The 27274-nt window shown below is 45.0% G+C and overlaps 2 protein-coding genes across 2 annotated transcripts in view; both read right to left on the bottom strand.

Annotated features, from left to right (window-relative positions):
* cacng2a (calcium channel, voltage-dependent, gamma subunit 2a) overlaps nucleotides 1–27274 on the bottom strand; it is a 359183-nt gene that overhangs the window by 319209 nt on the left and 12700 nt on the right. The window lies entirely within an intron of this gene.
* LOC140718967 (uncharacterized) lies at nucleotides 7613–25769 on the bottom strand. The gene is made up of 3 exons (XM_073033262.1): nucleotides 25730–25769; nucleotides 9113–9908; nucleotides 7613–8993 (listed from the first exon to the last, which is right to left on the bottom strand). Exons 1-3 carry the CDS (start codon nucleotides 25767–25769, stop codon nucleotides 7613–7615), a joined length of 2217 nt encoding a protein of 738 aa, XP_072889363.1.

The following is a 27274-nucleotide window of genomic DNA, read 5'->3' as shown; positions in this document are numbered from 1 at the left end:
GACCACTCCTGGATGACTGTCATGAAGCTCCTTCGATATTTTAGCTCTCAGCTTGGATGGTACAACAGATCTCAACCCCACAGAAGGCAAGTTCATCCCGGCGCTGGTAAAAATGGGGGAATAGGAGTTTCTTCTGCACATTCCAGCCTTTTTGGGTTGCCATGTAGACTTTAGACAGTGTGGGATCTTTTCTGGTTTCCCTTTGGATTGTCTCTGCTGTAATAGAGAGACTTCCAAATTGTATTAGGGAAAATATGTCACGAGGAGTGTCCTCTTTAGTGTACGTTTCAGGTTTTTTCTTCTCCAAGGATAAACAGGACAATCTATCAGCGTCTCCATGTCCTCTTGAATTCAGTCTTGTTGCTATGTCCTCCAAGAAACAGAGCCCATCTCTGCATTTGTACTGCTGCTGATAGTGGAACACCCTTCCGAGGATTGAAAGTGGACACCAGTGGTTGATGATCAGTAATGAGGAAATGTTCTCTCCCATACGGGTACTGGTTGAAATGTTTTACACCCCAAACCGGACTCTGTCAATCTGTGCATGATTTTTCTCTGCAGCGGAAAGGGCACGTGATTCACTTCCGTCACTCCAAACATGTGACGTGACTGCATCATGACGATAAGCAAGGCGTCACAGTCAAGTTTCACTGGATGGTGTGGGTCGTAATATGTGAGTGCAGAGTCTAACATCACCATTTGTCGTAATGAGTTCAAGGAGTGGAGCACAGTAGCCGTGTTTGGCAAAAACCTGTTATAGTTGACAAGCGCTAAGGACTGCAACCATGACACATCCTTTGGTCTTGGGGCATTCACCACTGCTTCAATTCGCTTGGCACACTTGTGTAATCCTTGTGTGTCAATGGTGTGATGACAGTAAGTGATGCTTGGTTTAAAAAATTTACACTTGTTGCATTGTGCTCTGAGCCCATAATCTACTAATCTTCAGATTTTGGAGATGTCCCTTGTCACCTTTACCAATAACAATGATGTCATCCAGGTAACAATGAGTGGCAGGACAGTCTTGCAGTCATGGCTGCCAGAATGCAGGTGCAGAGCTACTCCAAAAACAAGCCTATTGCAGCAATAAAGCCCTTTGTGAGTGTTTATAGTGAGAAACACCTAGGACTCTTCTTCCATCTCCCATCTGTAGGTAAGCCTCCGCTAAGTCCACTGTACTGAAGTGTTTTCCTCCAGAAAGGTTGGTAAAGATTGACCTACTTTCAGTATTGGATTGATGGTGACCTTAAAATCACCACAGATCCTGACAGACACATTCTTCTTGACTACTGGAACCACTGTTGTTGCCCATAGGCTCCGCTCAGCCTGGAAAAAAAATTCCATCAGCCTCCGTCAATCTAGCTGACTGACTACTTTATCACAGTTGGTATAAGACTTGTAAGACTTAGGTGTGACTTTTTCACTTAACATTATTTTATCCTTGATATGCTTGAGTCTTCCAATGCCATCCTTGAACACTGCTGTGGCATCATCCAGCACCTTCCTTAATGCCCTTTCAGTTGCCTCTATTGCAGAGAATGTTGTTGGCAAATGGCAGGTGGATCTCCAATCAAGTTGTAATTGTCCCAGCCAATCATGGCCCCGCAATGCTGGCCCTTCTGTTCTTAACCACACACAAGCCCAATGTGGCTTGTTGGTTGTTGTACATCATTGTTATCAAAGTCATTCCCACGGGAGTTATCTTTTCTTCAGCATAATTCCTCAGCTGGACATCTGCAGGCTTCAGTTCAGTGTCTTTGAAATGCTGTTCAAACTCATTTTGTGGATGACTGAAACAGCCGAGCCAGTATCCAATTCCATTTTAATTAATGTGCCATTCACTTCCAGTGTAAGCCATATTGCTTGTCTGTTGTTAGCTTCCACATTGTGAATCTTAAAACTACCCAGCGCTGTGTCACTCTCATCATGTTTAGATTTTTCATCAACGGCATTCAGATTAATTATCTTTTCGATACTGCAACTTGACTTTTTATATTTTTCTCTTCCCTGTTAGTCCCTTTATTTTTGTCTGCCTGGCATGCTCTTTTGCACATGTCCTATATTGTTGCATTTAAACCTGCATTGGTCTGGTGTATGTGAGCCCCTGCCTTAACAGTAAAACCATTTGTTCAGGCAGGCTGTTTCCTGCTCAGACATTGCAATTTTGTTCACGCTTACTTTCATTCCTGACTGCAACTCAATTGTATCTCTGCAGTTACCATTGATACAGCAATTTCAACTGCTCTTTTAAATGGTAGGTGTGCATTAGTTAGGATACATTTTGATTGCTTTCCACAAACTAAATGATTTCTCAGTTCACCATTAAGCCCATTACTGAACTGACAATGCTCAGGCAACTTCTTCAGTTCAGCCACTTACCCCTTCCTCTTGATTTCACTTGTGAAACCTAAAATGTTCTGCAATCAGCAATGGTTTCAATTCTAGAAGTTCCTGCATTACTTTCACGACATCAGCAAAGCTCATTTCAGCTGCTTTGGCTGGAGCAGTCAAACTTCTTAGCAAACTATATGCCTTTCCACCTGTTTCATTTGCTTCAAATTACTGCTCAATTTACTGAGTATGCAATATCCAGTTATCTGTTGTGCAATCGAATGCATCTATCTTTCCAATGTAGCTAGCCATTTCTTCTTCTTATTAGTTGGTACTCAGCATTTATGAAGCTGTGAATTTCATTCATTTTCTGCCTTTTTTTTAAACTTTGCTGTCCCTCTCTCTCTTCCCCCTTCCAGAGAAATGCATATTGAACCATCTATTTTTTCACTTGAATGCCTCACTGTGCTTTTTTAAACTCAAACATCACACAGCGCTTTTGTTTAACTCGAAGTCTTGCTGTCCTTCAACAGGTGGGTTGTCATCTCAGGTTCATTTAAAACTTCCTTGTCACCACTGTTAAGTTTCGTATCTCCAGGAATTAATTGAAAGAAATTCACAGGAACCCGGGAAAATGTGTCGACTTCGTTTTACCTTAGTGAGGTGCTCACATATGATGTGCTGGCTTAATGATGGATACCATTCAAGTACTTCTTACACAAACTCAAAGCATAAAACAAATTGAAAGAAAAATGTGGGAGCCTAAGAAATATGTGTAAACCTCATTTTTCTTTAGTGAGGTGTGCACAGAAGATGTAGTGGTGTGGTGCCTTTCAGGTACTTTTATATATAAGCCATCATGAATTATGTAAACAACAAAGAATGCTTGATCAAACAATATATTTACAATATTACTGAAATACTTAATATGTAATAGTGGCCACTTTATTAGATCCAGGAGGATCCTAATAAGGTGGTCACTGAGTGTATGTCAGTGTTCATAAACTTGATTCTGATCTTATTCCTTTCTTTATGAACCCCTGCTGTTTGTTGGAGAGTCTTAGACAGATAAAACACAGTAGATGACAAGTTGGCCCAAAGAGTCCACTCTATCCATTTTCACACCAACCCTACCCTAATGTCCTCCAAGAAGACCACAACCTTGTCATATTGTTTGCATGCCTCAATGACCCAGAGAGAGATGTCGGCTGGAGTCAGGGCTTTGTGCTTTAGCTCTTGGTAGGGTCACCCATGCCACACAGGTCAAAGGTAGAAATCAGACTAAGAGAGGTCCACTAGTCCTCCGGGTTCAGGGGTTCAGCTTCGGGCTAACAACCCTGACTGGTCAAACTGCAGTCTTTCATTCCAGGCAACATCTTCAAAATGAAGGGCAGTGTGAATTAATGCCAGATTAAATTGATGAGCGAAGGCTGGTGCAGATGGAGGGTACTGTGTCTCTTGGAGATTCTATGACTCTATAACTCAAAGACCAGAGACACTGTGTTGTGGGATGTTGATTCCAGAGAGTGCGGGGCAGGTTGAAAGCCCCAGAATTTCATGGGTGTGGGAGGCATGAACTAAGAAGGGTAACCTTGTTCTTCAGACCCACAAGGATCCTTATAAAGGAACACAACCCCCTGTCACCAGATATTCTGGGTAAAATGATGCCTCTGACGACCAGTGATGGCTTACTGGTGAATCATAAAGCAAGTGATTTGACTAAAAACAATACTTGTAACATCTTTTCTGAAGCAAATTGTGGTGAACTATCATTGTGGTGAGGAGGCAGGCTGAGGTGGGGCTGGTTCGGGAGATGAGCCATGCTGGGGCATTCTGAGGCAGAATGTGCTTGTGCCGGAGTAGCAGACCAAGTTTGTATCGCTGCTGGCGATGGAGTGAGCGAATTGGAGAGGAGTCAATGGGGAAGGGTTTTGATGCCCATCCAGCCAAACACATGTGAGGTTGGATCATTCCAAGCAGTGAGCCAATTTGGTGAGATTGAGTATGGCTTCGAGCTGGGCGGCCCAAGTGTATTGGGGCATTTGGATCCAGGTCTTCGTACGTGGCACCACCCAGTGCTTGGACAATTTAAATGCCGGCACAGATAGACTGGAAACCCAAGGGTTGGGCTGATTTCACTCGCTCTTCCACAAATGTTCACTCCCTTCTCCACGGCGCCAAGGCTGTGAACTGAACCAACTGCAGTGCTTTTCTGCCCCGCTCACATGATGAACTGGGGCCGGGGCTTGGGTCCGGCTGCTCTGGGAGCCGATCTGGACTCAGTCTGGCTCAGAACGCTGTTGGCTTGCTTCTATTGTTTGCACGCTGTGCGTGTTTTCTTATCTCACTTTCTCTGTGCTGTAGCTTTTGGTCTTTTTAAAATTGGGTTATTCGAGCTTCTTGCTTTGTGGCTGCCTGTAAGCAGACAAATTTCAAGGTGTATAATTTATATATTCTTTGATAATAAACGTGCTGTGAATCTTTGAATCTTGGTGCCTCTTGAAGCCTTCTTGGCAGTGCCCCACTTTTGAGGTTTGTAAACGACTGGGGTCAATGTCTAGGGGCTAGGAGGACAAACTCCTCAGCTTCCTTCCCGCTTCTGGAGCAGCCCGACGATCACTGACTGGGGTCCAGTTCCTGCCACTATCAGTCTGGATGGTGTATGTTCTCCCCGTGATGCTGTGGATTTCCTCCCAGTGCTCCAGCTTCCACCCACATTCCAAAAATGTAGGGTTGGGGTTACTAAGTTGTGGATACACTATGTTGGTGCCAGGAGTGTGGTAGCACTGACTGGCTGCCCCCAGCACAATTCTTAGCGCAAAACAGCAAAATTCACTATATGTTTTGAAGTTTCACTGTACATGTGAGAAATAAAGCTGATCTTTTCTTCTTCCTCTTCTGCTGGACGAGTTCATGGGTGGCTCTCTGCAGTTCCATACAAGGAAGTCCAGGTATAGGCACTAATGCTTCCCTAATCTGATCACCTAGCATACAAGTGCATCTTGTATTTCTATTGCATCTTGGAATACTTCACCAAACCAACTGTCCTGATTTTATGGAAAATGACCAAAATCCTAGCTCGAAGTTAAAGGAGGAGGAAAAGCTGGGGAAGATTAGTGCGGGAATTCCAGAGCCCAAGGCTTTGACAGCTGAAGGCATGGTTAACAGGGAGACCCATCAGAATTGGAGGGCTGAGAGTTTTTGAGGGTTCTGGCGCTGGAGGACGCCAGGGAAAGAGGGATGGATAAGTGCAAGAGGGATGGATAGAAAGCTTATAAATAGAATGGACTAGAAATAGTTCTGATGAACGGTCTTGTCCTGAAACAGTGGCTGTTTATTCCTCTCCATAGATGCTGCTTGACCTGCTGAGTTCTTCCAGCATTTTGAGTGTGTTACAAATAGAAGTTTTGCTTACAAAGGTGCTGCTGGCAATTGTAATCTAACTGAGAGAAATCTGAGCAATGCTGAATTATACACCATCTCCCTGATGACATCTCCATGTGATTAGGGTTAATTGAAACTGTTCGCATGGTGGCCTCACTCTGCCACTTAAGCACGAGGCCCCAATTCATTTCAGCAAATTGTCACTAGCATTAAATCAAAGCAAAGGAGGACAACTTTGCAAACCTGGGCTTCCTTGGGTGGAGGTCCTGGCCTGGTATGGAAACACCAATGCCCGAGAATGGAAGAGCCTACAAAAAGTATTGGATACAGCCCATAAGCAGGAGAAAGTCTGCAGACGCTGGAAATCCAAAGCAACGCACACAAGATGTTGGAGGAACTCAGCAGGTCAGGCAGCATCTATAGAAGTGAGTAGACAGCCCACGCAACGGGCCAAGACCCAAAACGTCCTTGGGGGGGGGGGGGGGGGGGTCTCAGTCCGAAAAGTGGATTATCTATTTATTTCCATTGATGCTACCTGACCTGCTGAGTTCCTCCAGCACTTTGTCCATTACAGGAAAATCTCCACCCCCATCATTGTGCTGCTACAAGAAAGCAGCATTCATCATCAGGGTCCCTCACCACCCAGGCCATGCTCTCTTCTCACTGCTACCATCAGGCAGGAGGTACAGGAGCCTCAGGTTTCATACCACCAGGTTCAGGAACAGTTATTACCCCTGAACCATCAGGCTCCTGAACCAGTGTGGGTGACTTCACTCACCTCAACTCTGAACTGATTCCACAAACTGTGAACTCACTTTCAAGGACTTCACAACTTACGTTTTCAGTATTATCTAGATATATATATATATCTGGGGTGTATGGGGTGTCCAGGGAGGGGTAGCACCTCTGGTGAAGGAGATTGTCGTGTTCATTCCAGGGCAGCTCATTCACCTTTGATGCACGCCGAATACACAACTCTCACCTGGGGCTCCAAGCAGCTGTTTGTATGTGACAGCGGCCACACCCCAGTACATCATTTTGACAGGTGGGGCAAGCCGGGGGAGGGTAGCTGGTGGCCTCGCACCCCGGTGAGATAGGAGCATGCCTGTCCTAGCATGCAAAGTCAGCTCCAACGGACTGGGCGGATGAGGTCAAGAGGAACATCCAACCGCCAGGAAGGGTGGTTCTGCAACTCCGCGGAGAGCGAAGGGCGTGACGAGGCACGGAGGACATCATGGTCATCCGCTGCAACCAAGGAAGACCCCGGTTTGCGCCGCTTGTTCGTATCGCTAGACCTGGACTTCTGAGGCTGAGAGTGTGTAACTCCCCCAGTGCAAAGGCCTTACCACTTTAAAAACTCTCCGCAGAGGTTTCTTGTCGTTGTCAAACACGACAGACACCACAACCGTCTATTTTTTTGTTTATTTGTTTTTGTATTTGCACTGTTTGTCCTTTGCACATTGATTGTTTGTCAGTCTTTGTGTAGTGTTTCATTGATTCTATTGCATTTATTTGTTCTACTGTGAATGCCTGCAAGAAAATGAATCTCAAGGCAGCATATGGTGACATATACTGTGTGTAATGTGATAATAAATTCACTTTGAACTTTGTACACTGAAGATCTGGGACAAAGTTTTGGCCAGGCTCTATAATACCCTTGCTTTTATCTACCAATTCCCAGCAAGGAAAGGGGGCTCGTGCAGCAATCCAATCCAGATTGCCTGGTGGAATGCATGCCTGGGAGGTGAGAGTTGGCACCTCTCTCTATCCCTCTGCCTGAAGGGCTGCTCCTCAGGGTCTGGTATTACTTTAGCCCTGGTTCTCTGCTCGGAGTGGATGGGACGTTGGAGGGCCAGCTGGAGGAACCATTTGACCAGATTGATTCGGCAGCTGGCTTTCACATCCGGCCACATACTGGCTTCCTGCCCCACTTCCAGATGGGAATTTTACCCATGAGTTCTTGGAGAGGGAGCACAGGGTCGTCGTGATACACTGGGGGCTTTCTGAACTGGAGTGTGTAGGCAGTGGGAAGAGTTTTTGTTTGTGACATAAAGTGACCTTGAAAAGTGCAGGGATGATACAGAAAGGTAGAGGTTGAGGTGGAGGTGAAAGTAGTGCAGGAGATGGAGGTTGAGGTGGAGTTAGTGGGTGAGGTGGAGGTAATGGAGGAGAAGGAGGTGAAGGCAGTGGAGACATTGGAGGCTGCAGTGGAGTTAATGAATGAGGTGGAGGTGGAGGTAGTGAAAGAGGAGGTGGTGAAGGTAGTGCAGACATTGGAGGTTGAGGTGTAGTTAGTGGATGAGGTGGAGGTAATGGAGGAGAAGGAGGTGAAGGCAGTGGAGACATTGGAGGTTGAGGTGTAGTTAGTGGATGAGGTGGAGGTAATGGAGGAGAAGGAGGTGAAGGTAGTGGAGACATTGGAGGTTGATGTGTAGTTAGTGGATGAGGTGGAGGTGGAGGTAATGGAGGAGAAGGAGGTGAAGGCAGTGGAGACATTAGAGGTTGAGGTGGAGTTAGTGGATGAGGTGGAGGTGGTGGTGGAGGTAGTGGAGGAGGAGGTGGTGAAGGCAGTGGAGACATTGGAGGTTGAGGTGGAGTTAGTGGATGAGGTGGAGGTGGAGGTAATGGAGGAGGAGGTGGTGAAGGCAGTGGAGACATTGGAGGTTGAGGTGGAGTTAGTGGATGAGGTGGAGGTGGAGGTAGTGGAGGAGGAGGTGGTGAAGGCAGTGGAGACATTGGAGGTTGAGGTGGAGTTAGTGGATGAGGTGGAGGTGGTGGTGGTGGTAGTGGAGGAGGAAGTGGTGAAGGCAGTGGAGACATTGGAGGTTGAGGTGGAGTTAGTGGATGAGGTGGAGGTGGAGGTAGTGGAGGAGAAGGAGGTGAAGGCAGTGGAGACATTGGAGGTTGCAGTGGAGTTAGTGGATGAGGTGGAGGTGGTGGTGGAGGAGGTGGTGAAGGCAGTGGAGATATTAGAGGTTGAGGTGGAGTTAGTGGATGAGGTGGAGGTAATGGAGGAGAAGGAGGTGAAGGCAGTGGAGACATTGGAGGTTGCAGTGGAGTTAGTGGATGAGGTGGAGGTAGTGGAGACATTGGAGGTTGAGGTGGAGTTAGTGGATGAGGTGGAGGTAGTGGAGGAGGAGGTGGTGAAGGCAGTGGAGATATTAGAGGTTGAGGTGGAGTTAGTGGATGAGGTGGAGGTGGAGGTAGTGGAGGAGAAGGAGGTGAAGGCAGTGGAGACATTGGAGGTTGAGGTGGAGTTAGTGGATGAGGTGGAGGTAATGGAGGAGGAAGTGGTGAAGGTAGTGGAGACATTAGAGGTTGAGGTGGAGTTAGTGGATGAGGTGGAGGTAGTGAATGTGGAGGAGTGGTGATAGTGGAGGAGGAGGTAAAGGTAATGGAGACATTGGAGGTTGCAGTGGAGTTAGTGTTTGAAGTGGAGGTGGACATAGTAGGGGAGGAGGAGGTGGATGTGGAGTTAGTGGATGAGGAGGAGGTGGATGTTGTGATAGCGGAAGAGGAGTAGGTGAAGGTAGTGGAGACATTGGAGTTTGAGGTGTAGTTAGTGGATGAGGTGGAGGTAGTGGAGGAGGAGGTGGTGAAGGTAGTGGAGACATTGGAGTTTGAGGTGTAGTTAGTGAATGAGGTGGTGGTGGAGGTAGTGGAGGAGGAGGTGGTGAAGGCAGTGGAGACATTGGAGGTTGAGGTGTAGTTAGTGAATGAGGTGGTGGTGGAGGTAATGGAGGAGAAGGAGGTGAAGGCAGTGGAGACATTGGAATTTGAGGTGTAGTTAGTGGAGGTAGTGGAGGAGGAGGTGGTGAAGGTAGTGGAGACATTAGAGGTTGAGGTGGAGTTAGTGGATGAGGTGGAGGTGGAGGTAGTGGAGGAGGAAGTGGTGCAGGTAGTGGAGACATTGGAGGTTGAGGTGGAGTTAGTGGATGAGGTGGAGGTAATGGAGGAGGAAGTGGTGAAGGTAGTGGAGACATTAGAGGTTGAGGTGGAGTTAGTGGATGAAGTGGAGGTGGTGGTAGTGGAGAAGGTTGAGGTGAAGTTGGTGGATGAGGTGGAGGTAGTGAATGTGGAGGAGTGGTGATAGTGGAGGAGGAGGTAAAGGTAATGGAGACATTGGAGGTTGAGGTGGAGGTGGTGGTAGTGGAGGAGGAGGAGGAGGAGGAGGTGGAAGTAGTGGAGCTGAACTGGGTGAAGAATCCAATCTGACAGTTTAATCTCTCTGCACTTTGTCAGGCAGGTGGAAACCCAGAGGCAGGACCCTGCCTGATGGCCACGAACAAGAGTAAGAGAGAGGGCTGAGAAGAGAGAGAAGCAAAGAGAGGACTGTGATTGGAGAGAGTAAAACAGAGAAAGGTGGAGACAGCAAGAGATGGACAGATAGAGCAGGTCAGTGAGTGAAAAGAGAGAAGAGAGAGTGAGAGAATGAAACTGAGAAAGAGAGAGAGAAAGACGGAGACAGAGGCAGAGAGCTGGTGTGAAAAAATGGGGGAAGAGAGGAAGAGAGCATGGGAGATGGTAACAACAGATGGAGGGAAAAGAGAAAGAGGAAGAGATGGACAGAGGCAGAAGAGAATGAAAGTGAGCAAGAGACGGTAGGAGAGAGAGAGAGAGAAAGAGAGAGAGAGACAGTGAGGCAAAGAGAGAGAGAGGAGAGAGAGACAGAGACAGAGAAAGGGACAGAGAGAGAGACAGAGAGAAAGAGAGAGACAGAGAGAGAGAGACAAGGAAAGAGAGACAGACAGAGAGAGAGAGAGAGTCAGAGAGAAAGGGAGAAAGAGAGAGAGAGAGCGAGCGAGTGAGACAGAGATTCTTTGTTTCCCTTGTGAGATTATGGATTGTGGTGTTACCAGATCCGGTGTGGCTCCTCTCTGCCTGCTTCTTTGTCCTTCATGTTCCGTTAGCCATTTTCAAAAGGATCATATCATTACTCTCCCTGATATCCAGTTGAAGTCCCAACGGGCTGAGGGTAGCACTCTTCCCTCGGAAGCTGGTTTAAGCTCTGCTTGGGAGACTATTTTGAAAGCCAAGGCTGACAAATTTGTTGATAGTCACTGATGGATGAGATATTAAATGACCATCCTGACTGAAACACAAGAACATAGGAGCAGGAGTAGGCCTCTTGATCACAGCTAACCTACCCCAGCCCTCAGCTCCTTTTCTGTGTCAATTCCCCTCATCCTCAACTCCACAATCTTTCAAAACTCTATCTACCCAGTGATCCAACCTCCGTAAGTCTCCTGAGATTCACACGCTCTGCAGTGAAAAATTCCAACACACTTCAGTTGTAAATGGACACCTTTCATCTATTAACTCTCTTTTGTTCATGACTTTCTCGCAAATGGAAACATCTCGATTCCATTTCTATGGCGTTCCTTTGCTTTGCTGTTCCTCGTCCACCTCTGAGACTATTCACGAACAAACCTTTACGTCTCCACTGCCATTATTACCGATTCATACCTGCAGATGCCAGGGTTACTCCTGGGGATTGGGACCCCCTAATCCAGTCCACACCAGGGACAGTGGCCTCAGAGAACTATAGCACTGAGTTTGTTTCACATCTTTGCGTTGTTCTGGCCTCAATAGTTATCGCTCGGCCAACTGGATCATTGACAAAATTCTACCAGTGAAGAGTCTCTGTCTGTGAACTGGTTGCCCAGTTTTCTATTTTGTAAGAGTCAGCCTGGACTCTTACAAAAGAGTGTTGGGGTGGTAATCGTCAGGGAATGGGGCGATTTGGAGGGCTATAGTGGAAAGCTGATTCTGTTGACCCTGAAGGTGACAAAGGAATAAAAAAGGTGTGGGAGCGGAGATGGCAATAGAAGGACTGAGGCACATAGAAGAGAAGGATTAGAGTCCTCAGCAAGGCTCCCAGTCTGTCGTCTGCTGGGTTTGTTCTCGTGGTGCATAATGGAGAGAAAAGGGATAAACTGGCTGAACGAGGAGTGGTTTATGATGAAAGTACCCAGCAATATTAGGATTATTTCATGGTTTTGGTAGTAGAGAGGATAGGGAGAGTAGAGGGGAGGTTGAAGAGAAGGGAGCAGTGGAAGTGAAGGTATGTTGAGAAGGGTACAAGGCTGGGGAAGTAGTAAATAGCTGAAGACCTTGAACTTTGGGTTCTTCAAATTCTGGTTCAGAAGAACGAGAGGAGATCTTGTAAAAACATATTGAATTATAAAAGGGACAGATAAGATAGAAACAGGAAAGTTGCTTCCACTAGTAAGTGAGACTAGAAATAAGGGACATAGCCTCAAGGTTCAGGAGAATGAGAGGGGAATCTCATAAAACGTCAAATTATGAAGGGGATAAATAAGATAGAGACATGAAAGCCATTTTCTCTGGTAAGTGAAACTAGAACTAGAGGATGTAGCCTCAAGATTCTAGACAGTAGATCTGGGATGGGGATGAGGAGAAAATGCTTTTCTCAGAGAGCAGTGAATCTGTGGAGTTCTCTGCCCAGGGAAGCAGTAGAGTTTACTTTATTAAATATATTTAAGACACAGTTAGACTTTTGCATAGCAGGGGAATTAAGGATTATGGGGGAAAGGCAGGTAGGGGGAGTTAAGTCTATGGCCAGATCAGCCATGATCTTATTGGATGGTAGAGCAGGCCCAATGGCCAGGTTACCCACTTCTGCTCCTATTTCTTTTGTTCTTAAGATAAGATTAGCTTTATTTGTCACATGTACGTTGTACAGTAAAATGTGCTTTTTTGCATCAACGACCAACACAGTCGGAAGATATGCTTGCAGCGGCCGGCAAGAGTTGCCATTCTTCTGGCGCCAACACAGCGCGCCCACAATTTACTACCCCTAATCAGTATGTCTTTGGAATGTGGGAGGCAACTGGAGCACCTGGAGGAAACCCACGCAGTCACGGAGAGAACTTACAAACCCCTTGTAGACAGCAGTGGGAACCGAAGCCTGATCTTTGATCACCGGCAGTGTAAAGCATTGTGCTAACTGCTCCGTGTCTTTTAAATGTTGTAATTGTACTTGCTTCAGCCAATTCCTGGTCCATTTACACCGTGTCTCTTTTTGAAGAAATGGCCCCTGGGGTCTCTTTTAAATCTTTCCCCTCTTGCCTGAAACCTATGACCTCTAGTTTTTGGTTCCCTTTCCCTTTCTCCGGTGGAAAAAAATATAAAGGGTAGCAGGTTTAGAGGGAATCTGTTCCCCCTAAAGAAGAGAAGAACCTTTTCAAGCAGAGGGTATCTGAATCAAAAGTACAGTGGAGTTGGAGACAGAGACACAACATTTAGGCAGTGTTTAGACAAGTTGTTGGATTGTAAGTGTAGAAAAGGCTATTGGCCAAGTGTTGGTAAATGGGATTAGAGTGGATTGTCAGTATGGAGATGGGCCAAAGGGACTGCGCTGTGTGATGCCATGGCAACCACCTCGGAAGAGCCAATTGTGTCACTAAGCACTGGAGTGAGATTGGAGCCGTAGACCAGCCAGACAAGGTGAAGATACACTGTTAAATGCACATCTATTACACTGCTAGAAGTGTTGATCCTTAAGGTGTTTAACGATTGTTGGGAGAGGGGATAGTGGCTAGAGTTATACCCTGTACTGTCCAACCATATTATTTTTAGCACTGAACTGTGGGAACATGCATGCGATGTAAACGTAGACTAAATGGTGCTTCCGACATAGCTCCGAGTGTCGCACTGTGTTACTGTCTGCAGTATGGTTTAGTGCAGTTTTCAATGCAACCCTCGCTGTGAAAGTGCCTATAATCTCCCTTTATTTCCTAACGTGCTTCCATTTACCAGAACAGCATCCCTGAAAAGGGGATTTAGAAAAACGCAGAGCTTTCCAGGGGCTCAGACTGGCTAGTCGATTGTAAGGCAGGTAGGTGTTTGCCATTTTCCTCGGGAGGCAGATCACCTGGGAGTTTAATTCCAATCCTGTCTGTCAGACGAGTTCAGAGAGAGAAAAAAAATCCATTACTCCCAGTGGTCTAGTGGTTAGGTTACTGGGCTGGATTAGAGATGTGGGTCTATTGATCCAGGGATGTGTTCAAGTTCCACCGTAGTACAAGAGTTATTTAAATTAAAGCAATCAAATGGAACTGGAGCAAAAATCTAGCGTTAATAATGACAATTGTGAAATCTGGGATGCGGAGCAGTTTTGTACCTAAAACATTAACTCTGTTTCTCTTTCCACAAATGCTGCCTGACTTGGTGAGCATTTTTGCTTTCTTCTTACAGCAAAACCCATTTCCTGCCTCTGCTACCTTGCGAATCTAGACTAGCTCAAAGGTGGTTCCCGAAAATGATTCCGGGATTGAAAGGCTTGTCATATGAAAAGGTTTTGATGGCTCTGGGCCTGTACTCGCTGGAATTCAGAAGAATGAGGGGTGACCTCATTGAAACCTAACAAATGTCAAAAGGCCCCCATTAGAGTGGAGGTGGAGAGGTTTCCTATGGTGGGGGATTCTCAGACGAGGGGCACAGCCTCAGAATAAAGGGACATCCTTTTAGAACAGAGATGAGGAGAATTTCTTCAGCCAGGGAGTGGTGAACCTGTGGAATCCATTGCCACAGATAGCTGTGGAAGCCAAGTCTTTAATTATATTTCAGGCAGAGGTTGATGGATTCTTGATTATCAGAGAATGAAGGGATATGGGGAGAAGGCAGGAGATTGAGGCTGAGAGGGAGAATGGATCAGCCATGATGAGATGGCAGAGCAGACTCAATGGGCCAAATGGCCTAAATCTGCTCCTATATTTTATGGTCTTATGGTCTTAAGACAACGTGCATGAGCTGTGAACTGCCTTCAGAACTAACCCAGCTTGCAGACTACGTAGGGAATGAAAAGGATGGGAAAGAAATGCTGGCCTCGTCAGTACAAATTTGTGGTGGTGTTGACAGTGAGGAGGATTGTCTTTGGTTACAGAACAATACTGATCAGTTGGTAAATTAGTTGGGAAATCGGCAGATGGAATTTAATCCCAATAAGTACGAGGTGATGCATTTTTGGGGTGTGTTTTTAAGGGCAGGACAGTCATGGTGAAAGGTGGGACCCTGGACAATGTTGAGGAAAAGAGGGACATTGGTGTACACGTCTGTACAGATCGATGGCGTGGTGAGGAAGGCATGCAGGATGCTGGGTTCATTTACCAGGGCACACAATACAGGTATAGAATCCTTATTTTAACTGTGTTTTACAGGAGCACCGTTGAGAGCAACCTGAGAAGATGCATCTCCATCTGGTAGGGGAGCAGCCGAGCATCAGACCAAAAGTCCCTACAAAGGACTGTGAGAGCGGCTGAGAGGATCATAAAACCATGCTTTGACCAATCAAGAATCTATCAAGCTCTGCCTTAAACATACATAAAGATTTAGCCTCCGCAGCTGCCTGCCGCAACAAATTCCACAGATTCATTACTAAAGAAATACCACTTCATCTCCATTCTAAAAGGACGCCTCTCTATTCTGAGGCTGTGTCCTCTGGTCTTAGACTCTCCCAACACAGGCAACATCTGATCCACATCCACACTATCAAGGCCTTTCACCATTCGGTAGGTTTCAATGAAGTTACTCCTCATTCTTCTCAATTCCAGTCAATACAGACCCATCAGCCACTGTCAGTATGAAGGGCCCTTAGTATTATCAAAGATCCCACCCATCCATCCAGCACCCTCTGACTTTCTACCATCAGGCAGAAGGCACCGAGGCATAAAAACAAGAATGGTCAGGATGGGAAACAGTTTATTCCCTCAGGCCATCAGGCTTCTGAACTCCCAGCAGTATCGCATTCAAAGTGTCACCAGACAATCTGTTCTGTACTTTACAATATTTAATTTTTGCACTTTAGTTTGTCTTTCTATGCATAATTCCTTTGTAGATTTAATTCTTAATTTTCCAAGTTATTGTGTATTATGTGTACTGCTGTGTTTTACACCCTGGTCTGGAGAAACACTGTCTCCTTTGATGGTATACATGTATATAGTTAAATGACAATAAATTTGACTTGACTTGATATAGACTCAGCAGGTCAGACAGCAACTGCAGAGAGAGAGAAACAGCGTCATCTTAACAGAGCCAGTGAAATTCACTGGTGAATATTTCTTGCGTATTGTGTTCCTGTGCTCTCATTCCCAGAAATCCAAATGAATGGAGGTCACAGTGCAACGAAAATATACCAGGATATTTTCTGGCATAGGATGTTTAACTTTTAACTTCTGAGGAGCAAATCTATTGGCCAGGCTGACTTTCTTTGGAGTGGGTGGGGGGGGGGGGGGGGGTTTTCTTGATGGAAGAATACAAAATTAGGAGATCCATACCCCATCATGGATACATATAAAATTAAGGCGAGGACTGAAAAATAAGGTTACTTTTTTCCCACCCAAAGGGCTTTTGCAACCCAGAACACACTGCTTGAGGGAATGGTGGAGGTGGGTGTTCTCACAAATAGTGTCTTGCTATGGACCGTATTCTTCTAAATGGAATTGGTATAGATGGGTACACTTGGTATACAATTGGTATACACTTGGTTCTGCGTTGTATGAATGCATAACTCTATGATAACCACATCCAATGAATAAATTAGGAAATAGAATGCTGAGGCAGCTCTTTCAGATGATGTAAACCAAACCCTTATCTATCATTTCAGCTGTACGTGGAAAAAGCAAGGCTGTCATTTGACGAACTCCAGCTAAAATATCTCAGAATGAGCCTGTTCCTCAGGAGCCTCTTAGACCTAAAGTGAATCCCGGAACTTGGGATTTATTTTCTTTAATTTATGTAGACATTCAGAGCGGAACAGACCCTTCCGGCCCGATGAGCCGCATCGCCCTACGACTCATCGACTTTAACCCTAGCCTAACCACAGGACAATTTACAGTGCAAATTCACTGACTAACTGGTACATTTTTGGACTGTGGGAAGGAAACCAAGGCGCCCAGAGAAAACCCACGTACGCACACGGGAAGAAACTTACAAACTTACTTACAGAGGATATCGGAATTGAACTCTGACACCCCAAGCTATAATAGTGTCACATTAACTACTACACTACCGTGGCACCTGGAGGCAGCTGAAGACATATCCACCAAGAATAGATTAAGGAACAAAGAGGAATACAAGAGAGACCAGACTTGGAAAAGGGCGGACTTCATCAGGTAAGGGAACCATGCGTAGATTTGATTGAAAGAAATAAAAACTTTAAATACAAGGGTACAAACATCAGGGTGCTGCCTCGTACCTTCAACAGCCAGGTTCAATCCTAACCTCTGGTGCTGTCTGTGTGGAGTTTGCAGGTTCTCCCTGTGACTGGGTGGGCTTCCCCAACAACTCCATTTCCCTCCCACATTCCAAAGACATGTGGGTTGGTAATTTGATGCTACAATAGAAATGCCCTTCATGTGTGGGTGAATGGTAGAATCTGGGGGGGGCGGTTGGGGTGGGAGTGTTACCCCTCATCCATCAGGCTCTTGAACCAAAGAGGATAGCTTCACTCAACCCATCACTGAAATGTTCCCACATCCTATGGACTTACTTTCAAGGACTCTTCGTCTCATGTTCTTGATATTTATTATTTATTTATTTATTTATTTTAAAATTATGCTCAGCTCAAGCCATTAACAACTAAGGTATGGACATAGCCAAGCACATTAATTTCTCAATTGCTCAGGAACTTTCGGACTATTCTAGTGGTGTTTAGTATTGTGGCTTTCTGAAGATTTACATAAATATTGCAGTGTAGGCCTAATTGTCTAATGGTATTGTGTAATGACTTTGAGATGATACCAGTTGTAGATATTAGTACTGGGACAATATTCAAAGTTCAAAGTAAGTTTATTATCAAAGTTATACGCAGCCCTGAGACTCATTTTCTTGTGGGAACACTCAGAATCAGAATCAGGTTTATTATCATGTGACATGAAATTTGTTAACTTAGCAGCAGCAGTTCAATGCAACACATAATCTAGCAAAGAGAACAATAATAATAATAATAAATAAACAAGTAAATCAATTATGTATATTGAATAGATTTTTTTAAAGTGCAAAAACAGAAATACTGTATATTAAAAAAAGGTGAGGTAGTGTCCAAAGCTTCAATGTCCATTTAGGAATCAGATGGCAGAGGGGGAGAAGCTGTTCCTGAATCGCTGAGTGTGTGCCTTCAGGCTTCTGTACCTCCCTCCCTGATGGTAACAGTGAGGAAAGGGCATGCCCTGGGTGCTGGAGGTCCTTAATAATGGACGCTGCCTTTCTGAGAATAAATCTATAGAATAATAATCATAATAGAATCAATGAAAGACCACTAAACTAGGGAGTTCAACCAGAGTGCAGAAGACAATGAACTGTACAAATACAAAAAGAAGAAATAATAGTAATAAATAAATATCGAGAACGAGATGTAGAGTCCTTGAAAGTGAGGCCATTGATTGTGGGAATGTTTCAATGATGGGGCAAGTGAGGTTGCGTAAACTTATCTCCTTTGGTTCAACAGCCTGATAGTTGAGGACTGTAACGGTTCCTGAACCCAGCGGTGTGAGTTCTGAGGCTCCTGTACCTTCTTCCTGATGGAAGCTGTGAGGAGGAAGCATGACCTGGGTGGTTGGTGTCCCTGATGATGGATGCTGCGTTCCTGTGACAATGCTCCTTTGCAGATGTTCTCAATGGTCGGGACGGCTTTACCCGTGATGGACTGGGTCATATCCACCTCCTTTTGCAGGATTTTCTACTCAAGGACATTGGTGTTTCCATTCCAGGCATTGATGCAACCAGTCAATATGCTCTCCACCACACGACTATAGAAGTTTGTCAAAGTTTTAGATGTCATGCTAACAATAGTGTGCAGAAGAGCGTCTCTGAACACATAATATGTTGAACCTTGAATTGATAGGCTACAACAACAGAGAACCATGAACATACACTCAGTGTATGTTCAGGGGGTACCTAATAAAGTGGCCACTGAGCATATAGTTCAAATCAATTAAGAACATATTTCCTTCCCCCAGAGGGATTAACAAACCAGCTGAGTTTTTATGACTATCCAATAGTTTCATAATAGCTATATAATTTCAGACTACATTAATTAATTAACTCAAATTTAAACTCCCCCAGGTGGGATTTGAACTTGTGTCTCTATTAGTCAAGTGCTCTGGATTACTACCCTAGTACACAGACCCTGCACTCCCATACCTGAAGCAAAAAATGAAGTCGCTGGAAATCTAAAATGGATCAGAAAATGGCAGAAACACTCTGCAGGTCAGGCAGCGGCTGGGGAGAGAGAAGCAGAGTTAACATTCTCAACAGGGCTCTACTTGTGAATATTCCTTGCATTTTCTGTCCCTGTGTTGTCTACAGAGCCCAAGAAGGGAGTAACTGAGGCTTTACTGGTTTCCAAGCAGCTCCCAGTTCAGGGTTTATTTTCTAGGAGAGTATAATTTAGAATATTTATCAGTCGGTCAGCATCCATCATCTCAAATGAGTTGAATGCAAGAGCCAGCATTGATTGCACACACTCCTTGTACCTTCTCAGGAATCTAAATTCTCTCTCCAACCTTATCAAACTGTTTTCAATCACTCCCATTTAACAGAGTGATTGAACACATCAATGACTTCTGTCATTTATTTTGCAATTTCTCTACGCACCACTATGCCGATACATAAGCTGGTACAGACTCTCTTTATGGACTTCAGCTCAGAAAGTTTGCTCATGTTTATTGTTTGCATGATTCACTTTCTCTCTGCACATTGGGTATTTGACAATCTTCATTTTTTTTTAAATGAGATCCTTTGGGTTTCTTTGTTTCTGTCAGAAGATGAATCTCAAGGTTGTATACTGTATACATACTTTGACCCCCCACCCCCCACCACCCAGAACAGGCTCTCTTCTCACTGTTACCATCAGGGAGGAGGTACAGAAGCCTGAAGACACACACTCTGCGATTCAGGAACAACTTCTTCCCCTTTGCTATCCGATTTCTGAATGGACATTGAACTAATGAACACTACCTCACTACTTTTTATTTCTGCCTTTGCACTACTTATTTAATTTAACTATTTTATATATACACTTACAGTAATATACAGTTATTTTATGTATTATACTGTCATGTATTGCATTGTACTGCTGCTGCAAAGTTAATAAATTTCATGACATATGCTGGTGATATTAAATCTGATTCTTCTACTTACAAAGTATAATCTCCTGAAGATAATATTACCCTAAAAGAAATGTCGAATGCTGGGTGCATTAGTGAAGTATCTCATGTATTACAATCTAGATGTAACAGCCTGGTGTGCATTGAGGTTTTTCCAGTTAAGTCAGGTACCGCTAACTGTACAGTTTATTGATATTCAGGGCAAAGCATTGAATCATAAAATATTGCTGGTTCAGAGTATTTTGTCTTCACCAAGAGGACCACAATCTTGTCATAGGGTTTGGAGGCTTGTGTGCCTCAATGACACAGAGAGCTGTGCTGGTTGGAGACAGACTTTATGCTTCGGCTCTTGGTAGGGTCACCCATGACAAATGGGTCAAAGGGTAGAGGTCAGAATAAGATTGGTCCACTGGTCCGCCAGGTTCAGGGGTTCAGCTCAGGGCTAACAACCCTGACCGGTCAAACAAAATTGTCACAGAAAGAGCAGTAAAGAACCCTTCTACATCGGAGTGCGACGGTATTCCTAAGTCTCCACCCGGGACTTGCATGGCTGACAGTAGCGAAAACCGCGAGAAAGCTACTGACACGATGAAGGAAGCCCTGAACACCGCCAGAGATGGAGGACCTTTGTCACTCTTGTGAACGCCAGTGGCGTAATAAGCAGAATATTTTGATATGACATTTAAACATTGAGGAATGTCACCATAGGTAAACACTCAAATTATTTAAATTCAGATGTGAAAAATAGAAGGTGTACTTAAAAGATAGGCCGGTTACCAATGGGATTCATTCATATATTGAATATTAAACCAGTCGGACTACAAATTTGTTCTACACCATGTCCCCTGCACTATACTTGGAAACTGAAATATGTTTTAAAATATGGAAATAAGAATAGGGTAGCAATAGTGTTGTAATGACTCACAGTCTTGGCAAGGATGGAAGTGTCATTACATTGACCGTAAGGAATCCTTTACTGTGAAATTACAGCTCTACCAGCAACCCATAAACCAGTCTTTAGTGTAAACTCAAAACCCAAATACTCGTCCTTCCTGTCAACACAGAGGAAACAAATTGGGCCTTCTTTCAGAATCAGACTCAGGCTCAGGTCTATTATCGCTGGCCTACGTCATGAAATCTGTTGGTCTGCAGCTGCCGTAACAGTGCAATGGGGTGTATGGGGTGTCTGGGGAGGGGCAGCAACTCTGGTGAAGGGGCTTGTCGTGTCCATTCTAGGTAGCTTAATCACCTTTGGTCCACACCTGACACTCAGCTCTCACCTGTGACCCCAAGTTCAAAGTAAATTTTATTATCCAAGTACATTTACAACCTTGAGATTCATTTTCCTGTGGACATACTCAGCAAATCGATAAAATTGTAAAGATAACGGGATCAGTGAAAGATCAACCAGCATGCGGGAGACAACAAACTGTGCAAATGCAAATATAAATAAATAGCAATAAATAAAAATAACATGAAATAATGAGTTAAGAGTCCTTAAAATGAGACCATTGATTGTGGGAACATTTCAATGATGGGCAAAAGAGTGTAATTATCTCTTTTTGTTCAAGAGCCTGATGGTTGAGGGGTAGTAAATGTTCTTGAACCTGGTGGTGTAAGTCCTGAGGCTCTTGTGCCTTCTACCTGACGGCAACAGCGAGAAGAGGATGGTGGGGATCTCTGATGATGGATGCATGTGACTGTGGCCACACCCCAGTGCAGGTGGGCTAAACCAGGTGAGGGTATCCAGGGGGCCTCATACCCCAGTGAGATAGGGACATGCCTGTCCTAGCATACGAAGATAGCTCAGGCAGACTGGGCAGGTGAGACCAACAGCGAGATCTAACGGCCAGGAAGGATTTGTAGACACAGAAGAAGTCGTGGTCCTCCACTGTAACCGGGGAAAGTCCGAGTTGTGACAACTACTCATACCACTGGTACCGGACTTCCTAGGTCGAGAGTGAGGAATTGCCCCAGTGCAACGGCTTGTCCACTTTAAAAACTCTTTAAAATAGTGCAAGAAGTGAGGAGGTGTTCATGGGTTCGTGGACCGTTCAGAAATCTGATGACGGAGAAGAAGGAGCTGTTCCTAAAGCATTGGGTGTGTGCCTACAAGCCCATGGCATTACAGGAAAGGTTTTAGCATGGCTAAAAAAGTGGCTGATTGGCAGGAGGCATTGAATGGGAATGAAGGGAGCCTCTGCTGACTGGCTGCCGGTGACTAGTGGTGTTCCACAGGAGTCTGCTTTGGGACTGATTATTTTTACATCATATGTCAATGAGTTGGATGATGGAAATGATGGCTTTGTTGTAAAGTTTTCAGATGATATGAAGATAGGTGCAGGGGCGGATAGTCTTGAGGAAGTAGAAAGGCTAAAGTAGGAATTACACAGATTTGGAAAATGGGTAAAGAAATGGCAGATGGAATACAGTGTCAGGAAGTGTGTGGACATGCACTTTTGTAGAAGAAACGAAAGGGTTGACTATTTTCAAAGTGGAGAGAAAATATGAAAAGCTGAGAGGCAAAGGGACTTGGGAGCCCTTGTGCAGGATTCCCTGAAGGTTAATGTGCAGGTTGAGTCGGTGGTGAGGAAGGCAAATGCAATATTAGCATTCATTTCAAGAGGACTAGAATATAAAAGCAAGGATGTAATGTTGAAACTTTGTAAAGCACTGGTGAGGCCTCACTTGGAGTATTTATGAGCAGGTTTGGGCCCCTTATCTTAGAAAGGATGTGATGAAACTGGAGAGGGTTCACAGAAATGATTCCAGGATTGAAGAGCATTTGATGGCTCTGGGCCTGTATTCACTAGAATTCAGAAGAATGAGGAGTGACCTCATTAAAACCTATTGAATGGTAAAAACCTTGATACAGTGGATGTGGAGAGGATGTTTCTTATGGTGGGAGAGTCTAGGTCTGAAGGACACAGTCTCAGAATAGAGGGGTTTCCTCTTAAAACGGAGATGAGGAGGAATTTCTTCAGCCAGAGGGTGGTGGATCTGTAGAATTCTTTGTCACAGGCAGCTGTGGAGGATAAGACTTTCTGTATATTTAAGGCAGAGGTTGATAGATTCTTGATCGGTGTGGGCATGAAGGAATATGGGGAAAGGCAGGAGACTGGGGCTAAGAGGAAAATTGGATCAGCCATGATAAAATGACAGAACAGACTCAATGGGCCAAATGGCCTAATTCTGCTCCTATATCTTATGGTCTTATGATCTCCATGACTGCGTTGAAATGTTGGTCCCAGGATAGATGGCCTGAGATGTTGGTGACGTAAACTGGTCTTGCAGTAAAGCCAAAATGCAGCTTGCAACAGCTAACTGAAGTACTCTGAATCCTATTGAATGGTACAGCACAGGAACAGGCCCACCTATCTACACAATGTCCATATCCCTCCATCTTCCTTACATCCACATGCCTATCTAAACATCTCATGAAAGCCTCTGATACATTTGCCTCTACCACCATACCAGCAGCGCATTCCGAGGATCCACCACTCCCTGCGTAAAAAACTTACCCTTCAAATCCCCTTTGAACCTACCCCCTCTCATCTTCAATGCCTGCCCTCTGGTATTAGACTTTTCAACCCTGGGAAACAGATACTCCCTGTCTACTCTATCCATGCCTCTCATAATCATATAAACCTCTATCAGATCTCCCCTCAGCCTCTGGCGCTCCGGATAAAACAGCCCAAGTGAATATTATATTTGTTTATAAATTATGTTGTGTTCTAGTTATCCTAACGCAAAGCATATTAGTGCCTGAAACAAAAGAGAGCTTGCACAAAATTAAAATCCAGTGTTTAACTGCAGAAATTAGCTCACTCCCCTTAATTCCATCACAGTGGCCATTAAATCACACGGCAAATATCAAATCGGTGAGCAACACACACAGACAAAATGCCGGAGGAACTCAGCAGGCCAGGCAGCACCTACGGAAAAGAGTGAACAGTTGGCGTTTCAGGCTGAGACCCTTCATCAGGACTGGAAGGGAAGAGGAGAGGTCAGACTAGGAAGGTGGGGGGGAAGCAGAGAAAGAAGTACAAGGTGGTAGGTGATAGGTGGAACTGGAAGAGAGGGAGGGGTGAAGTAAAGAGCAGGGAAGTTGATTGGTGAAAGAGATAAAGGGCTGGAGAAAGGGGAATCTGATAGGAGAGGACAGAGGACCGTGGAAGAAAGGGCAAGGGGGAGGAGCATCAGGGGGAGGTGATGGCAGGTAAAGAGAAAAGGTGAGAGAGGGAAACAGGAATGGAGAACGGTGAAGGAGGTGGGACGGGGGGCCAATTACTGGAAGTTTGAGGAAATCGATGCTCATGCCATCAGTTTGGAGGCTATCCAGGTGGATTTAAGGTGTTGCTCCTTCAGCCCGAGTGCGGCCCCATCACGGCAGTAGAGGAGGCCGTGGACTGGTACATTGGAATGGGAATGGGAGGCAGAATTGAAATGGGTGGCCTCCGAGTGGAGGGTGGAGCGAAGCAGCTCGGCGAAACAGTGCCCCCATCTGTGACGGGACTCACCGATTTATAGGAGGCCACACCGGGGGAGTGCACGCGCGTGTACACACACACAAAATTTCAAACGCAGCACTGACCGCTGAGGCCGTTCATCCACCATCACCTGGGCCACACCTTTATCTCGCAGCTACCCCAGGCAGGGGCATGGAAGCCTGAAGTTCAACACAACCAGCTTCAAGAGCGGGGGCTTCCCTTCAACCGTTCGGTTCCTGAACCAACCCCACAAGCCCGATCACCACCTCAGCAAAACTGTGGCCACCTTACACGACAATGGACTCTTTCCTTTTAATTCTAATTGTGCGCTTTCTTTTATAATGTACATTTTATGTTTTCTTGTCAATATTGAGCATCTGATGCTCTGTGCCTGTAATGTTGCCGCAATCGAGAGATTAGCTTTGTTTGTCACCAATACACCGGAACGTCGAAACGCATGATAAAATGCGTCATTTTGCGTCAATGGCCAACACCGTCTGAGAGGGCATGTGTCGCCACACTGTGGGCACCAACATAGCATACCCGCAACTCACTGACCCTGACCATACGTCTTTGGACTGTGGGAGGAAACCGGAGCACCCAGAGGAAACCCACACAGTCACAGGGAGAACATACAAACTCCTTACAAACAGTGGCAGGAATTGAACTCCAAGGAGTGAGCACTTGTACTGCAAGGTGAAGATTCTCATTGCACCCGTGCACACATGAACTTGCGTGTATGAAAATAAACTCGACTTTGACTTAATTATTAATACATTTTATATCCTCCCTTGGCTTATTCAACAGCTTTTGTCACCTTTGGAACTTAACGAAGAAACACACTGTGTATGTACAACATTTTCAGCCTCAGCTCCCAAACTCTGTTTGTACCCTTTTGATTACCGACTTGATCTATAGTCTTTGTCGTGTCAGATCAGTGTTCACTTTCTAAATACATGATCTCATCCAATTCTATGCTGCCTGCATCTAAACTTGCACCAGGTTCATTTCATTCACCACATCTCTGCTCTCTGTCTGGCTCTGCCCCAGTTTTAAAATTCTCAATCTTGTCTTCAGCTCTCTCTAAGGCTTCAAACTCCTCCCTGTCTCTGCATTCTCACACAGAGACGTTAAAACAAGTAAAAATCTTTAACTGAGGTCACATAATCTAAGAAGTTCTTTTTTAAAAAAAAATTGGAGAGGCTTAGAAGGAAAATTCCACAATGCAGATTTTGTGCATCTGATGGTGCGAGATAAATTTAAATTAGGGATGCTCAAGAGATTGAGTTAGAAGGGCAGAGAAAAGGCTAAAGGTGAGATCGGTCATGATGGCTAAACAGTTTTGAGGGTAATGTAGCCTATTCCAATTCAAATGTTTTACATTCTTGTGCTCACCCGCATCAAAATCAGGGTTAATATCACCAGCATATGTCATGACTTCTGTTATATTTGTAGCAGCAATACATGGTAAATAGAGGAAAAAAAACTGAATTACCGTACATTTATATATGAATAATTAAATAGTTAAAGTTAAAACAAGTAGTACTGAAACAGAAAATGTAGAGAGGTAGTGTTCATGGGTTCAATGTCCGTTTGGAATTCGGATGGCAGAGGGGAAGAAGCTATTCCTGAATCGTTGAGTGTGTGTCTTCAGGCTTGTGCATGTCCTTCCTGATGGTAACAATAAGAAGAGGGCAGGCCCTGGGTGGTGGGGGCTGTTCATGATGGATGCTGCCTTCCTGAAGGTGGTATTGGATACTACAAAGGCTAGTACCTATGATGGAGGGGACTAATTTCATGTAATGGATTTACTTAAGGCTCAGTATTGGTGGCCATTCCTCAGGCCCCACGTTCTCATCGCTTTCCGGCTGCTCCCTTTAAATCCTCTGGCTTTGCCCGAGGCTTTAGGTCGCCTGCCCCAATACCTTCCTTCCTTCCTACATCAACCCTAGAACGACCCCCAGCATGAAGCATTTCCGGAAGTTCCACCATATCAGTGGTGCTTCTTAAATGCAAATTGCTATTGCCAACTTCATCAGCCAGGCTCCTTCTGCTTATTAAAGTCAGCTCGTGGGATTTTTAAATAAAAATGGTGGTCTCAGCCTTGGCCGAGATCACGGCAGTTCAAAGAAAGCAGCACTGAAGCACTCACTCCGCTGGTCTGTAAATGTCAGCGAGCTTACTCTCTCTCCCAAGACAACGACTGGACAGTATTTTGTATACAGGAGGCACTGTAAAGGTCAGACAGACTGAAGGACAGCTTTCTATAATACCATAACCTCAGGCTGGCTTACAGCATTCCCAACGATTAATATTCTGAAGTATTACGAGTAAACCAAAACTGAGCGTATCTCCCCCTTATTTAAGTTCATCCCGCATTTGAATGCAAAAATCCAGAGAGGTACTGAGGGAGGGGTTCCACTATCAGAGGAACTGCCTTTTAGATGGGGTGCTAATCAGAGCTCAAAGTTCGAAGTAAATTTATTACTCAAGTACATTTATGTCACCATTTACAACCCTCAGATTTATTTTATTGCGAGCATTGACAGTAGATACTGCATAGATTTGGAGATCACGTATTTAGAAGGTGAATACTGATCTGACGACGAAAGATATCAAGGGGGTTATCAAAAGGGAAAAGTGGCACGGTAGCATTGTGGTTAGCTCAACGATTTGCAGTACAGACGACCCCCAGTTCAATTCCCGCCGCTGCCTGTAAGGAGTTTGTACGTTCTCCCCATGACCGCATGGGTTTCCACCCACAGTTCAGTGACGTACCGATAACTGGTCATTGCAAATTGTCCGATGGTTGTAATAACAAATAAAGTTCCTCCCGGGCCTGGCGCTGGCACCATTCCTCACCGGCACATTGGGCGGTAACCTTGCCGTTTGTCCGTTTCTCAAGGCTGGGTCGCCAGCTTGACACTCAACCCAGCACAG

Source organism: Hemitrygon akajei, chromosome 31, assembly GCF_048418815.1.
Source record: "Hemitrygon akajei chromosome 31, sHemAka1.3, whole genome shotgun sequence".
Taxonomy (NCBI): Eukaryota; Metazoa; Chordata; class Chondrichthyes; order Myliobatiformes; family Dasyatidae; genus Hemitrygon; species Hemitrygon akajei.
The sequence above is the reverse complement of the archived record's forward strand: the minus strand, read 5'-3'. Positions and strand labels throughout refer to the sequence as shown.